This window comes from Rousettus aegyptiacus, unplaced genomic scaffold, assembly GCF_014176215.1.
Source record: "Rousettus aegyptiacus isolate mRouAeg1 unplaced genomic scaffold, mRouAeg1.p scaffold_m13_p_1, whole genome shotgun sequence".
Taxonomy (NCBI): Eukaryota; Metazoa; Chordata; class Mammalia; order Chiroptera; family Pteropodidae; genus Rousettus; species Rousettus aegyptiacus.
The window spans coordinates 158,963,188-158,980,123 of record NW_023416284.1 but is presented as its reverse complement, the minus strand read 5'-3'; the positions used below and the strand labels follow the sequence as shown (position 1 = coordinate 158,980,123).

Sequence of the window (16,936 nt, the reverse complement as noted above, 5' to 3'; positions counted from 1 at the left end):
TTAAAGAGCACACAGTCTGGGGTACTGTAACATAAACGAACATGGAAGCCTCGACTTTACAAATTAGTTTTGTTTGAGGGGTACAGGCAAGTCTCTTGGCATCACTGAAATGTGGTTTCCTCATGCCACAAATGAGCAAACATATGGCCTCAAATGACTTCTGAAGTTTTTTTTTTTTTTTCCAGTTCTAACATACTGGATTAATTTGTGTCCTTATAGATTAAATTTCTAAGAGCAAAGAAAAAAAAAACTTCTATGATGCAAGTTAGAAACTTACACACTTTTTAAAGGAATGGAACATATTTATTCCTCTTTAATCCCCCTCCTTTTCTGGAGCCTCTATGTATTTACTCTTCCTATTTTTTAATTTTTTTGATGGTGTTTTTCAATAGCAGATGTTTCTCTTCTCAGTGAACTGGGACAAAATTCATGAGAATGATTACATTGGAGTTGGGAACAAAAAAGGAAAGATATTAGCTACTTTTTATTTTATTATTTTTTTTGAATAGCACTTTTTAAAGTCCTGTTTAAAATTTTTTTCTGGAACAAAATGGAGAATTAAAGAAAAGCAAATAAATAAACACCGTCCTAATCTTATCTCATTTTTTTCTAACTCAAACTTTCCCAAAGTTCCCTTGTTCTGAAATTATTCATAGCTTGGCTTTCTTCTGCTCTCCTTCCATATTTAATTTATTTTCATAATATGGTATCTCATCAAAATGTTAGAATTAAATTCACACAAAAATGTGGAGGATGGACAGAAGGGAGTGGGAAACAAAGTGAGTAATAAGCCAATATCCTCCAGGTGCAGAATTATACAACATCCTCCTTTCTTTCCTCAGAGTTTCACAATAAAAATAGATACTTGTGCTATTTCCAATGAAAACACTATCTTGTATCTTTTTGTGGGTTTTACAATCAGGGGATCCTGAGTTTAATTCCTGTTCCACCACTTGCTACACATAATTTTGTGCAAGTTTTGAATACTGTGGGCTTCAGTGTCCTCACCTGGAACATGAGGATGTTGTATAGCATAATGTTTACATGTTAGTATATATAGGTGTTTTGAGACAGACATGTCTAGGTTCAAATTGCGGTTTTGCTGTTTTCTAGCTGTGTAATCATGGGTAGGTTTCTTAACCCAACTGGGCTTCTATTTCCTCATCTGTAAAATGGGGATCATAATACATACTCAATGATATCATTGTGAGTGTATTAGAAAATGTGCTTAGCATGATGCAGAATAGAGTAAGCATGCAAAAAAAAACTAAGTTTTTTTGATAAGGATTAAATAAGATAGTGTATGGTTAGTGCTTGACATGTAATAAATCAACATGGATGTCTTGAACTCAGGTAATTTTTTAGAATATAGATATAGAAGATAGACTAAAAATAAAGGCAACAGTGATTGTTTTATGTTGCATTGGGAAGCAAAATTATAATGTATGCCACTTACCCATACCATGTTCCTCAATATTTTTATGTACATGAAAGCAGAATCTTTGGGTCTTTCATGTACAATAGAAGTGGTAAAGGGTATCCTGAGGGGTGTGCATATGTGAAAAGAAAAGTCTGTTTTAATTATTTTATCTTTTGAATTTTATTACTGATCATAGGTATAAATTGTTTCGGAATTTTATTTTTCAATTATTTTTACTAGACAAAAGTGATAGCTTCTGAGTGGTTGCCCAGGAGATACCACCCACTCAACTGTGAGCTGGAAGTGCTATCAAAACCTGGGAGAGAGGAGAAAGAGGTTGAAATGATCAAAATATGACCTAGAGAACATCTACACATTTTGTTTTCCATAATCTTATTACAGAAAACCAGGTATTTAATACTGAATATTTTCCAACTATGCACATAGCCTAACATGAATTTGGGTCAGTTTAGGCAGCAGTGTTAACTGAGAGAATGGAGAGGAGCAGGTTTGGTAAAGTATGTCAAACTCAGTGGTTCTAACATCAATAAATGTGGTGAGGGAACTGTGTCCCTTATTTGACTTCTAAAGGTAATATGGTCTCTACTTCAAATCATAAATTATAATAAGTAGGCATTTCTAGAACATTTTATTTTTTAATTAAATGCCTTGGGGTGGCATTCATTAATAAAAGTATATAGGTTTCAAGTGTACAATTCTATAACACATCATCTGCATATTGCATTGTGTGTTCACCACCAAAAATCAAATCTCCTTGCCACCATATAATGACCCCCTTTACCCTGTTCTACCTCCTTCTTCTCTCCCTCTGGTGACCACTGTACTATTGTCTGTGTCTATGAGTTTTTGTTTGTTTGTCTTGTCTGTTTGTTGCTTTCAGTTTTATATCCCACATATAAGCGAAATCATATGCATTTTCAATGAACAGGGCTGCAATATCATAACACTATAGGTAATAGGCAAAGGCTAAGCGTCCTCAAACTGGCTATATTTTAGTGGTAATTAACACTTAATTTTGTTTATTTGCACTATATTTTGTATAAAAAACATGAAATCAATAGCTTATAATTGCAGAAGTCTCTGGAATATACATTGTGAAAATATTGTAAAAGAATTGCTTTGTGTATTCATGACCCAAAGCGCATGTTACTGGAATGGGAGGTATTGATTCAAAAGGGTCCTTAGCTCTTGCTTTGATGATTAGATCTTACGCTTTAATAATTATACTTTAGAATCAAGACGAATTATAAATATGATATATAAAGATTAGAGGCAGTGGGTCGTGGAAACACTTTAGGTAACTTATTATGAGAGAAAGACCTTTATCCCCATAATCTCACCACTAAAATATTTCTGTAATAATTGTCTGTAAATAGGAGCTTAAGTGGAATTCACAGGAAATAGGTGAAGACGCCAATGCAGATGATCGTTTGTATGTATACCTAGTTTTTCTTGATTTTCTTCATATATCATTGGCTTCATTTGTTCTAATTTATATTTTCACAAAATGATACAAAATTATTAAGATTAATGGGAAAGTGCATTTTAGAATAAACTATTTTGAAAGCCTACTGATCACAATAAGGTGAGTTTTTAACATTTAAAATCTTAAATGAAAAGTTTAACATTAAAATAATCTGCTGCTCCCCTAACATTATTTTTAAATGAACAGTATCGTCACAATAAAAAAAATATTTAAAAAATTAAAAAAATTAAAAAAATACTAAAAAAATGAAGAGTAGTATTATTTTAAATAAATATAGAAAAATAAATAGCTGTAGTAACTAACTTTATCTTCAAGAGATTTAAAGGCCAATCTTGACTACTCACTAAATATCTTCTAAAGCAAAATAATATTGCAGAATCAGAGGATTTTAGAACTTCAAATCTAACCTGTAGTTTTTTAGATCGACTAACTATATAATTATTAAGCCCACAGCAATTAAAGGGATTTTTCAAGGTCACACAGTGAGTCAGCAATACAGCCAAACACTCCTTAAGATAAAACAAAAAAACTCACCTCTTCCCAAGAAAATCTCAAGTTCTTTCTGTCTTCTATCTTTAAATCGTGCAGGCTTATTTTATAGTGCCACACTCACTGTCTCATTTTTAACACATACACTGTATGTGCATATGTGTATTTGGTGGGTTGTGCTTATAAGTGCAATCTATATACTTATGGGTGTGTGTACAAATGAATACACGTGTATGTGGGAGTTCTGATTTAATAATGAGATGGATTCTTTAAATCGTTATTAGATCGAATGGACACAGTCAAATTAATATTGCCCTCAGACCAGTCACAAGCAAAGTTATAAAATTTTTCCAAGGATGTTTCACAAGAAGTTTGCAGTTATTCTTATGAAATTGCTCTCTGAACAATGTGAAATCCATACGATGGTTACTAAGTTGAAGGACACTTATAATGTTGACAATGGAACTTTCACACCTATGTTTTAATTTACATTAATTCTCATGATGATAATATAGGTAAACAACCTGAGGTCCAGAAATAAACAGAGTAAATGCCGTATCCAAATGGCGTAGCTAGGTAGGATTCACCATATCCAATCTCCTTTTTCTTTTCATCATACCATGCTGCCTCTGAAGAGATTTATATTCTTTATTTTGAAGTTGTACTTCAGTTTTGACCTAGTGCCATCACATGCCTCATGTACCACATATAATAAAACTTCTCAGATCTTATTAATAAAAGGTGTATAAAACTACTTATAAATCAATACATGGATCTGTAACTACTTATTCTATTAATAATAATATTAGCCATATCGACTAACATAGACCATCTCAAGGCACTGTGATAAGTTCTTTACATTAATCTTTAATGTAATAGTTAATCTTTACATGATTTTTAGGCTGCAAGTGGAGGAGATATTAAAATATCTAACTGGTATGCTGTGAGAATCATCTAATCTAAGGAGAAAGAATCCTTGCTGTAGGACTGGATCAGGTCTCAGAGGTGCCTCTCATGTTGCTGCACTGTGGGGAGGGCTATGGTGTCTGCAGGAGAAGAGCAAGTGTGGTGTAAGTTACTCAGTGGCTTGGGGATTTACCAGCTGCAGCTTAAAAAGGTTTAGTAAACTGAACAAGGTCTCAGCCCTAGAAGATGATATAGTCGAAATTCAAACCCAGGACAGTGTATCATTTATTCTATCTTTCTCTGTATTATACTATTCATGTTAATACTTAATATTTATAAAAATTAAATTGATTTCTAGAAGATAAAGATCTAGTAAATGTGTAATTCAGAAGACAGTCAAAGCAATACTCCAGAAAGAAAAATTAGCAGTTCTAAAAATACAATGACTGAATAATAGTGGTATCATTGGAACAATATATGGCCTTCTTAGAAGCTGATGTTGAAACAGTCTTCTATTTAGTGCCAAAGTTTTGTGATATTCTGTATAAAAACAACCATTCTAAACCTGATATAATCCTATCTCATGATCATTGCAGTTAATAAACTAGTAAAACTGAAGTTAATAAACTATTTACAAAGGAAGGTATATATAATTATTTATATATGTCTATACATGAATATATAACTATGTATTCCATTAATAATTATATATTAACATAAGAATAATAGTAATACAGTTTAAATGTTTCTAACTGTTCAGAAGGTGCCAGGAAAGTAAATCAGATATAATAAATGGACCTTCCGAAAATACTCTTATTCCCTGGATTGCTCCATATTTTTACGAATCTTTTAATTTTTATCACATATTTACCTTCAGCTGCAATTCCTACTTCTAAGTAACAATATCATCATTCTCTTCTTATTGTCTTACATTATGATCAAGTAAATTAGTTAAAGGTATGTGTGGAAGTAAAACTCATTGGAGCAAAGGTAGCTCTGGGAGTATTTCTACTTGGTTAGTTAAGTGAGTTGAGCTTAAGCAAATTAATAGGAACCAGTTTACCTCACAGGATAAACCAGAATAACCCGGGGGACAATCACAACTTTCAATCAAGTGAGCCGGAGGAGTCACTGCTGTTATGCGTCCTTTTTCTGCTACCTCCATTGAAATTTCAGAAATCCTGGAAACAAGGAGCATATGCTTAGATTACTATACCAGTAAATTAAGATCACCCAGCAAAGAGTCAATCCTACATGAAGAGTCTTCTCAGGTTTTGGTCAATAACGTTAAGCTTATTCCTATTGTTTTGAAGCTGCCTAGATTCCAGAGGCTCATGTGCCACATCTTATTCCTACATCTTTGCTTCCTCAAAGGTTGAGATTACACATTAGCAGAATACTCAGATAAATCATAGGAGTTTAGTAAATTAGATGTCTGCTGTCCTGTTGAGAAGGTATTACAAAGATTTTCTGCCCACTTTTTAAAATGTGATCGGCTTTAGGTAGACATGGCCAATTAATTAGACATTTACATTCTTTCAAACAGATAGCGGTGGTCATCCTCCATTAAGACATCCCCCACAGTCACTATGGAATTGCTTTCAGTTTACAAGTGGCCCTGATTTCTTCCTCTTGAATCTCTGAATGTTCTCTGATTTATCCTTTTTACAAAAACATCTAGAAAGCAATGATTGAAAGTAATTTAATAATATTGATCTTCTTCCACTGATAAAACGCTTTCCAATTGGTATTTTGTTAACTTTATTAAATAAATTCTTTAAGTAACTTAACTCACCACTGCTGTTGGTAGAAAGGTCCTTATAATTGAAAAAAGATTCACAATGAACATATTGATATACATTAAAAAAATTATACATTAAAAAAATACATGCAGTCTATAAATGCAGACTATTTCATGACTGATAACATAAAATGTTCTTCAAATAAACTTTTAAATGAGATAATGAATAGTTTTGCTTCAGTAAAAAGGCATCTCCAATAGCTTAAGGAGCTAGAATCATAAACTTTATAATAGGCAAGTAGGTTTTATTGAAATTATGAATGCGCATTATGACTTAACTAACATTGTAATCTGCACTCTGAAGATGAGACAGCCTTTATGAAACACATATTCAGTTTCACTTAAAATTCAGATTTCACTCCCCTTTTATAAGAAAGATTCTACCTTCATGTTCCCCTCGATTCACCGTGGGAGTAAAAAGGACACTTGATGTTTGCTGACAAGTAATCTCCACTGGCATCTCATGGTGTTTTATAAGCTGTGGAGTTACTTGAATCATCTTCTCTTCTCTTGCAAATGCATGTGCACAACAGACTAGCGAGTATTTAAAAGCCAAGTGAAACTTGAACAGTATCAACAGCAGATATGTCTTCAATATACCATTTTTCCCCCTCGGGGGATTAGCAAGCAACTGTTTTTATTGAATCAGGGATTCGGCCATACTCAGGCTTTCTATTCAAATGAATATTGAAATATCATAGTGTTATGTCCTTCAAATAAACGTATGAGAAGACAGAAGCAAAGAAAAAAGATTATCTTTGACAGTATGTACAAAGTCTGAATCTCAAATGACATGTGTAACTCTTAAACTCTGCTTCTGAGAGACTGCATAAATATGTAACTGAATAAAGCTGCAGGGTTATATCTTAACTACTTTGAGAGGGAAGATTCAAACAGATTTTTGACCTTTGTCAGAATTCCACTGTTTAACAAAATCAAGTGCTGATCCACTGCTTTATTTGTTATTGTTGCTAGATAATGACTCAAGTTTTGATTGAGCCTAGAAAAAGTGAAGTTTCATTTGTTCTGAAGTTTTGCAAAATTATCTTTTAAGCTAAAGGACATTATTTAGTGATGCATGTAAAATAAGGTGATAGAGAAAGAGACTTATGAAAAAAAAAGTCAACCTCATATTGTAGGAGGATGGAATCTGAGAGAGATAAAGAAAGAATAATGAAAAATGCATGATGATATTGTTTCTATCAATTCCACTAACAAAATGTTCTGTGTACTACCAAACTCTTTTACTGGAGCACAGAACAATTTGCAGAATAATATATTTGCATGTCCACCTGCTGATATGCAAACCTGCTTTGGCTTCTGCCACCTAATTTCTATTTATTTGATAGTCTCAAACAACGGGACAGTTGACAGTATACTTTTGGTAGATGCTTTTTTATTATTTCACATAAAAACAATCATCTCTTGTTAAAAGTGAGAAATATGAAAAGGAAACCAAAGGAATTCATATTTGAAAATGAAGTTTGGTCCTTGATTTATCCTTTTACCAAAAGTCCTTACTTTTGTGTAATCAGAAAGGCAATAGGAATTTTCTGCATGAAATAAAAGGGTTTTTTGTTAATGTTAGCATAGTCTAAACATTTGAAATATGGCATTTTTATATTCATTGGTTTGCCAGTGAGAGGCTTCATAATTTTTGTTTTGTTTTGTTTTATTTCTCTGCACTAGTCTACAAATTTATCATATAAGACTATTTTCGAATATCTATCAATTCCACATTCATATCAGATGTGACAGAGAAACTGATAAGCCAGAGATAGAGACTATGTGTATGAACTCAACTTTCTGCTCCCATGACATGAAACTTAACTACCTCTGGTCAATTTCTCATTTTGTCTCACCAGTAAGTTGTCCCTTCCACTTAAGGAACATGACTATGTGTGCACATGAGGTTGAAACCTCACAGCGTCTCCATTATTCATCTTCTCTTGATTCCATGATTTTTAAATGAATTCCTTACTATTAATTCCTTTCCCCATAGTCTATAAACAAGCTTACTTCTCTCTCAGATTAAACAATCATCCCTTGACCTTTGACACTAATTCCTCTATTTTACAATTATGTTCAAGGAAAACATTAGTCTACACTCATAATATTAGGTTCAATGTATCCCATCTATTCTTCAAAACTTTGAGACTATTTCTGCTCGAACACACCACTAAAATTGGTATTAAGAATGTCACTAGTGCAATCCTGTCGGTCTCAGAAAGCCTCATTTTAATTGGCCTCTTGGGTCATATGAAGACACTATAGACCTTTACAGTATTCCCATCTTTTGAATTCCATCCTTCATTCTTATTGTTCTTCTGCATTCTTTTGTACTCATTGTGATTCCCAACCTTTTTGCATGATGTATATCCCTATATAATATTGTATGGTACACTGGTGTGAACAGATGAGAATGCTCATGGTTGAAAAAGCTGGGACCAACTCTTTCTTTGGCTCCCTGTCTGGTGCCCCTGAGGGTTTCAAAAGGTCATGTTTTTAGCAATCTTGCAACCTATTTATAGCACCACAGGACAGCTCCTGAATTTCTGACTGGCATCTAAAACTCATCATGTCAAAGGTCAGTTTGACATTTTTCTTCTTAAACTTTTTCCCCATTCTAGTTTACTTTTTGGGAGAAAGGCAACTTCCACCAGGTGACCTGGAAGCTATTCATGACTTGTCTTCTATCACTACACTCCCAAACCAAATGCTTTTATATCTTTCTTGTCTGATGTCTTACTGATCTTCCCTATAGGCTCTGGAAGAAGAACTTAACTTGGGTAGTTTCTATTATACTTTACCTGCTTTGTCTCATGACATTTCCATAAGTAGCTTTGATAAGAATATAATGGATATCATATAGTATATCCAAGAAATCTTCACGCGTCACAGTTCTACTGACTCGAGGATCATCACCATAATATTTCCATTCTCTCTGTTAACAATAAAATAAACCACTTTGACAAAACTGAACGCAAAACTATTGACATCCTCTCACCAAAAAATTAACAACCTTACCTCTGTCATTTCAATTTCATGCCTTGTCAACTGGCCAATTAGAGGGGCAGCCATATGCCTGATGATAATTCTAGCATGAGTCGGAGTCCCACCTCGAATGATAACTTGAGGATTATATGTAGTGAAACCTGTCTCTTCTCGAGCCTCAAAATAGATGGCATACTTGAGTTTGCCACCATAGGCCATCAACTGATAAAATAAAATGAGGAGTGATAAGTTAGATAAATCTCCAAAAGGAACGATTCCAAAACATATTTTACTTCGTTTTCATTTGACTTCAAAGTACTTGTTCTTACCTTCTTTCCTTCAAATTGTTCTGGAAGTTTCCAATAAAAAGGTTCTAAATGGAGATCTTCTCTTACCAGATCCATGTCTGCAACAATCTCTGGATCTTGGAAAATAATGCCTTTGGTAGTCGTGTGCCGGAGTGCCTCATCCACTAGGGGCAGAATGGTCTGCTCAGGCTTCAGAGTCACCTGCATGGGGTCAAAACACCTCAAGAGGCTGAGTCCAAGTCCTTCGGACAGTCCTTAGAACTGAGTTATGGCCTGCATGTCTATCTCCAGCGCCATCTCCACTTTGATGAGGTGTTTTCACAATAAACAAAACCAGTGCATAGTGAGCAAGTTAGGCAAGGGAACGTATCTTTCTGACTTGTTTGCATAGCGAAAATCACAATATCTGTGAAAACTGGAGTCTTTTATACTTACAAAAAGGAGAATTTAAAAGTAGGAAGAGTTCACAGAAAATTAAAGTAAAAATGAACATGCGTCCACCCTAAAACTCTGTGATTCTCTAAGGCTGGTTGGAATAAGTCCATGTTCGGTTTTCCCCACGGTGTTAGCACAGATCAACAACATTCAGGCTTCAGTGCTTTTATTCTTCAGAATGCAGCTTCTTGCCGTCCCAAAACATATTTCCCTTAAAATGTTTCTACTTGGCATCTACTTCTTTATCAATAGTCAATGAACTATTTTAAAGGAAGATTTAAAAAGGCATCTACTCCAACTCTCTAGCGGCATATGGCCTCTTTACCATTTCTAAATGTGTGCAGGGGAAAAGGTTACTTAAACGTTTTGCCATTTCCTCTTACCCCTCGGTGCCTGGCTAAAAGATGCCAGCAGGAACTAACATTAAACCATTACATGGCTCAGCAGGTCCTTACTCACCCACGTACGGATCAGTCCTTTTGCTTCAGAGCACTGAGTAGCAGCGCCGAAGCAATAACAGCTGCTGCAGCCAAGCGGGTTCTTGGCATCAAGTCCGAATTTGCCAGGCCGGCACCTGTCACAATGGACACCTTCCACATTCACCTGAAGAAAGAAGAGAGTTCTTCAGAGCCCAAAACAGTGAAATTATGAGAGAAATAAACTTGTGAATAAATCACAAGAACACACTTAAAAAAAAAAAAACACTAAACAACAACAAAAAAACAATGCTGAATATTAGACTCACATCTCAAATGGTATAATTAGTTAATCGCATTATTAGGATTTTACAGATCTAAAAAATTATTTATTTATACATAAGTACATTATTAAGGATATTATATATTGTTCTTAAAATCTAGGTAGCACATTTTCTACTATTACACTGTAATATGAAAGAGTCATGAAAATTTCAAAAGTAAAATAAAAATGTTGATCCCTAAACAGTTGTATGATGCAAAGTTGTTAAAAAAGCAGGCAGAATGTTAAAGTATAGATTTACATAATTATTTTATATATTGTATAAATACTTATATAACATGTATTAAATATAATATGTAGTCATAATTTTTAATAATGCAGCATTAATTAATGTAGTACTTTTTGTTTTGTTTAGGGCCATTTATGGCAGAAGCTGTCATTTTCTTAAATTCTCAAGATTATTTTAACAATCAATCCCTGAATTTTATCCTCCAGTTTCTCTGTCGCTCTCTGCATAGACTTTTTTTCTTGAAAAGACACCTTTGACCTAATCTTAGCTGTATTTATCCTGGGATTAATTTTTCAGAAATATCTAAGGGGGAAAAAAATCCTTCTTATCCTTTTTAATTGGCTGCTTTTCTACATCATTTAGCAATACTAATGAGGGCTGAAATTTCTGCATAGTCACTGTTGGTAATATCCGTGTTTACACATGATGAAAATTTACCGAACTTCTATAGCAGTAAATACATCTTTCAGTGTACAGTGATTGCAGATTCATTTGAGGTTTTTTTTTTATAAGCCTTATTATTTAGCTATGATTTTCTCTGATGATGCTTAAGATAACTGTCTTTTTCTCCCTCTCAAATTATTCTTGTTTAGGTAAAGCAAATATGTAAAGAAAAATCTACTGTTGAAAATATATCATCTCTACCTACCAGAAAAAAAGGTTAGGCTTTGGTTAAAAATAAGTGCAGAAAAAGCAGTGCTTATCAGTGTGCAAACGAACGTATAGCTATAAAAACTCAGTGTCTGGCAATGAGTTTTTGTTTTTCTGTTTGTTTAGCTTAATGAAGCAGGAATAATGAACACTGAATGAAGTTAATACTGTGCAATAAAAATAGAATTGAGAGTTTTTCCTTAATGTATTTTGGCACCACATACCTTACAAGTGCATTGCCCAGTGCGATCCATACAGAAGCATTTTTTAGTCTCTGAATCACAGGTCGTGTCATCAGTCCCGGGCAGGAAGCAGTCACAGGGATTGCAGTGAGGGTAGTTCCAGTGACCTCGATTGCACTCTGTACATTTTGCACCAGAAAATTTTGGATGACAGTTGCATTGGCCTGTGTTTATATTGCATTGGAAATCCAAGGATCCCACCGCGCTGCAGTTACAAGCCTATGGAGGAGATAGAAACAGCAACTATTAACACCACTTCCTGGGAAACATCTTAAAATTTTAATTCCAATGTTTATGCTCCCATTAAACACATATTAATTATGTGTCTATTACATCTTTTGTACTGTTCTAGTTTAGTCACTTGGGAAACATCAATGAACATAAAATTAAAATTGCTTCCTGTATTTACTAAAATATACGAGTGTCCAGAAATCATAATGCTATTGAATAAGAAAGAAGAAAATGTACTTTCTCTGTCTTTTTGTGGCAAAGAGGAGTTAGGGATGGGTTTTCTTCAAACACTTTTTGTTTCAAAGGTTAAATCTTGAAAGGGTTAAAGAAGTACAAATTAGTAGTTGATAGATGGTCACAGGGACGGGGACATGGCATAGGGAATGCAGTTAGCGTTAATATAATGGCTAGGTGGAGAACCAGAGGAGAGAAAGCAATTGGAGGTATCATTTATAAACAATATAAATGTCTAATTAATGTACTGTATACTTGAAACTAATAATAAAATAAAAATTTCAAAAAGGATTAAATCTTAGAAAAGTCATTTTACCTTATGACCTCATTTTTACAGCATTTAATAAGAGACTGTAAGAGACATACCTTAGAGTCTAATAAAGGAAGACAAATAAATATATAAATATATACAATGGAATAAGCATTATGTAATAGGAGAAGGGCAAAATACTATGAGAATATGAAAGGACCACTAAACCAGATGTGAGGAACCCACAGAAAGAATTTTGAGAAGTGACATTTAGGTGTTTCTTTGTTCTGTTTTGATTATTGACATTTAGTTTTGTAGACGAGCCTGATTGAGGTGTGTTGCTGGTAACCTTCTTTGCTTCCTAGATATACAAAAGATTTTCTCCTCATTTATGTAATTTAAAATTTTGCTATAATTTTTTAAAGTTTGAGGGTTTTTTAAAAATTAATTTACTGGAACATTATCAGTTCTTTCAGTTTGAAAACAAAATTATATTTTGATTCATTGCTGTTTCTTCAAATTTGTTTTGATTGTTATTTCTGTTCTAATTTGTCAGTTTTCTTCTTTAGAATAACCTATAATTCCCAAAGTACATCCCCTTTGTCTGTCTGCCAAATCTATAACATCTTCATGTCTTCTGTAGTCATTTTCATACTTGTCTACTTTATAGTTCTCAAATTTGTCTACTTCATAGCTCTCATTTTACAGGGGAAACATTCTATTGTATGTATATATCATCAGTGCTTATTTTAATTACACCATTGCTTTTTTAGCTTCTTTTCAATAATTTCTTTATTTCCTCTCACCTTTGACTCCTGCTCATCCATATGTCTTTTTGTCTTAAATATATATACACACACGCACACACACACATATATGAAAGATTTAAAATTATATATATATATTTAAGACATTATATATATGACATTTTATATATATATACACACACACACATATATGTGTGTGTGCGTGTGTGTGTATATATGTGTGTATATATATATATAAAATGTCATATATATAATGTCTTAAATATATATATATATAATTTTAAATCTTTCTGCTCTTGATTTATAGAGCTCTTATCGCCTTGCAAAATAATAAAAATACCAAGAGAATTTCTTAAATGTCATTTAGAATCTGGGAATAAATCATTTTCAGAGACCAGCTGTGCCAATGATCAGTCTACTATCTCTGAGCTTTAAGTTCCTTCTTTCTTGCCCTGCTTTGTGACACTGTAGTTACATGCTGTAGACATTTCTCCATGGCCAGGTAGAATAAAGTTAAGCTTAGTCAACAGAGGGTCCTGGAGAAACCAGCAAGGTCATAGTGGTAAGAGGACACTTCTATCCTGCGTTTTGGTTCTCCATTACTACCATCATCATCATTTTCTTCTTTAGCATGGGAGCCCAGAGGTCCAGAAAGAACTCCAGTTGTGCTCTCAGGCCACTGTCTGCCACAGGCAGCTTTCTGAGTAGCTTCAGTCTGCATCCATGCTCTGACCATAAAGGCTGCTTCTAAATTGTTCCAGCCTGTCCACAGTTTTCAACATGGCAGAAGCTTCCATAGACTGGCACTTGCCCACAAACTTGGCCAAGTTTTTTTTATTGTTGTTGTTATTATTTATTGTTTTACCACAGGCAGTTTGTACATTCCTGTGGTAGCCACACTCTTTTCAAAAATGTCTGAACCTCAGCCTTGCTGGACCCAGGGTATGGAAGCGCCTTCTTCTAGTTCTTGGTTTCCTTATAGTCCAACCTCCATCAGCTTAGAAGTAGTGCTGCTCTTGTGTAACTGCTACTTCAGGATCCCTTATATCACTTTTGTTTATTTTTAGTAACTTTTTTAGTAACCTCCTTTTAACAGTTAAGAAGTCTTTATGTTCTACTTTCCCCATTTAAATAATTGGTATGATTTCTGTCTCCCAAGTGGGTCCTGACTTGGTATCCAAGTGGGTACCTCTTTGCTCTGCGTCTGAGTTTGTCATCACGTAGTGTTTGCACTTAGTCTGTCAGCTGACTCTTTTTGGTGCTGTACTATTATTTTTCTCAGATCGACAGCTCAGTGGCAGACTTACATGCATAGCAACTTGACAAATTTCACTGCTCAGCTTAATTCGTATATCTACCACTACTGGGGATATTTGTGCTTCTGTTCCTGCTAACAGTAGTTTACTTATGGGACTATTCTTTCTAGGATGTGACATGCAATCACTAGTTTCTCATCTATCTGCTTTCCGTCCAAACATTTGGTGAAATATCTTCCCAGATTCTGATATTAAAATATTCACCAGGCCTTATTTTTGGTATTTTTATAATTATTTTTTTTTTTTTTATGTCTTCATTGCTATACAGTGGGGGAAATAACTAAAAGTTAATTTAAAACCAAAATGTGATTATTAGATTACAAGCATAGACATGGTTTTCAAGGCATAAAAAAACCCACTGTTGTCACCCCAAGTAACTCACCCTTAGAGAACATCAGGAGTAGAATGAAATTTGAAATTAATGATCATTGACTTACTTAAATATTTTTTTATGACTCAAACAAAATGGGCCATAATCAGAAATAGAAAATTATGTATGGAAACTATAATCACATAATAGATTTAAAAGATGTTTGTGAGACATCCTTATCATTTAACTAAAATAAAAAATGTCTGCTACCTAATTTATTGTACAAAACCAAAGCATTAATTCTTAAAAACTAATTGACAGTATAAATAGACACTGGAACCTTTCCAAATGAGGAAGTTTATCCAGGAAATTATAGTAAAGAATAAATGAGACCATTAACCATATGTTTAGATAGCACTATAGCCAACATCAAACTTAAATCATAATTAGGTATAATGTCTGTTTAGCAACAGAGGATGCACTATTCCCCTGTTAGCGAAAGATGGCAGGCTTTGTATTCTGCTTCAATAAAAACTCAAATGGTGTTTGTGCTCATACCTCAGTACAGAGAAATTATCCATGATTCAAAGAAAGGAAAGCTATAAATCTCATATCGCTGTTGATTTAGATTATAGTCATCTAAGTTTTTAAAATGGTGGAATATTTGCCCATAATTCTTTGTGAGGGCTCTGTGAATTTTTTGTAATTGCTCATAATGATGAAGTATCTGTTCAAAAATTTAGATTTTTGAATGGTTGAAAGTAATCAAAAAATTTCAATCAACTTCGAACAACATAATGTTTATTTAATCATCAGTAAACATGATGGTATCAAACATACAAACACTTTTTTAAAAAAGAAACTTGGTCTATTTTTCATCCTGATTTATATCCTGAACATTAGGCATTAGCTTCAATTTCATTAGTTTGGTTACATTGTAAGGTTTTATAGATAGAATGGAACCTTCAAAAGTTTCCTTAAGGCTTATTCATGAGTCTAGGGACAGAGTAGATGCTTGGATTCAAAGTTGAAAATGCGAAGAGTCAGTCAAAGAAACTTATAGCATTGTTCATACTCATCTAAAATTTTGAAACTCTTGAGAAATTTTTGTTTGTTTCCAAAAATGTAACTCTACGAATCTTCAGACTTAATAGTTACTTCCACCCAGATGTTGGATAAATTTCTGTAAATGTGAGTCAGGTAATGAAACTTTCTATGGTCTATACGTGGAAAATTTTGAAGATTTTTCTAAGAAAAAGGTTGTTGATATAACTCTTTAGAATCCTCTAAACTATTTTCTTGAAACTGAATCCTAGTCACAATTTGAAGGTAATTCCTATGATTTTTGGCAAATTCTTTTAGTTGGTTCTTAATTTCCTTGTACTTTATAGATATATTTCATTACGCATGAGCCTCTAGAGCTACTTCCATTTTATTAAAGATTTTTTTGGTCTTTTCCCCCCTTTTTTAGTAGGTATCATGGATGAAGCTGCATAAATGTGTACTTACTTCATCATCTCTCCCACGAGTAAAATGTAAGATACTGATCAATATGTTCAATCACTCCATAGTGATAGTTCTATATTGTTTTGTAATATAACCTTGGATTTTGAAATGCTCACATATAGAACTCTACTAAAATTTTTTAAAAAATGTTAAAAAATATTATCAGATGAAATGAAGTGATTCACTTACCTTACAACCAGAGATAATGCTGTGGCCCCAGGTATTAGGTACACATTTAGAACATGTTTCTCCAATGGTATTGGGAGGGCAAATGCATTGACCAGTCTTTGGATCACAATTATTACCCAGATGGGAACAGTCACAAGCTTCACAGGTGAAAAGGCAAAGAAAAAAAAAAAAAGACGAAAGTAAAAGTTTGATACAAAATATTGAGTTTTATATTGTGATTTATGTTGTTTTATTTTCTGTACTATAGTTAAAGATCTTTGAAAGTCAAAATTTAACTCATTCATCTTTTATATTTATATCATGGTACACTGTATTTCACAGAAAGTTAGTCTAAATATATGTTGTGATTTTATTTACTAATTTCAAAAGGTAAAGCACTTTCAAATTTTCAA

The 16,936-nt window shown here is 33.5% G+C and overlaps 1 protein-coding gene across 6 annotated transcripts in view; it reads right to left on the bottom strand.

Moving 5' to 3' along the window:
* The window catches only part of LAMA2 (laminin subunit alpha 2), a 485,514-nt gene that overhangs the window by 153,851 nt on the left and 314,727 nt on the right, over positions 1-16,936 (bottom strand). For all 6 annotated transcript variants that reach the window (XM_036217753.1, XM_036217800.1, XM_036217769.1 and 3 more), the window contains 7 exons: positions 16,545-16,681; positions 11,724-11,960; positions 10,320-10,463; positions 9,447-9,626; positions 9,151-9,339; positions 8,934-9,067; positions 5,386-5,503 (listed from right to left, as the gene is read on the bottom strand). In XM_036217753.1, the coding sequence (XP_036073646.1) occupies positions 5,386-5,503; positions 8,934-9,067; positions 9,151-9,339; positions 9,447-9,626; positions 10,320-10,463; positions 11,724-11,960; positions 16,545-16,681 (1,139 nt within the window). The remainder of the gene's footprint in view (positions 1-5,385; positions 5,504-8,933; positions 9,068-9,150; positions 9,340-9,446; positions 9,627-10,319; positions 10,464-11,723; positions 11,961-16,544; positions 16,682-16,936) is intronic.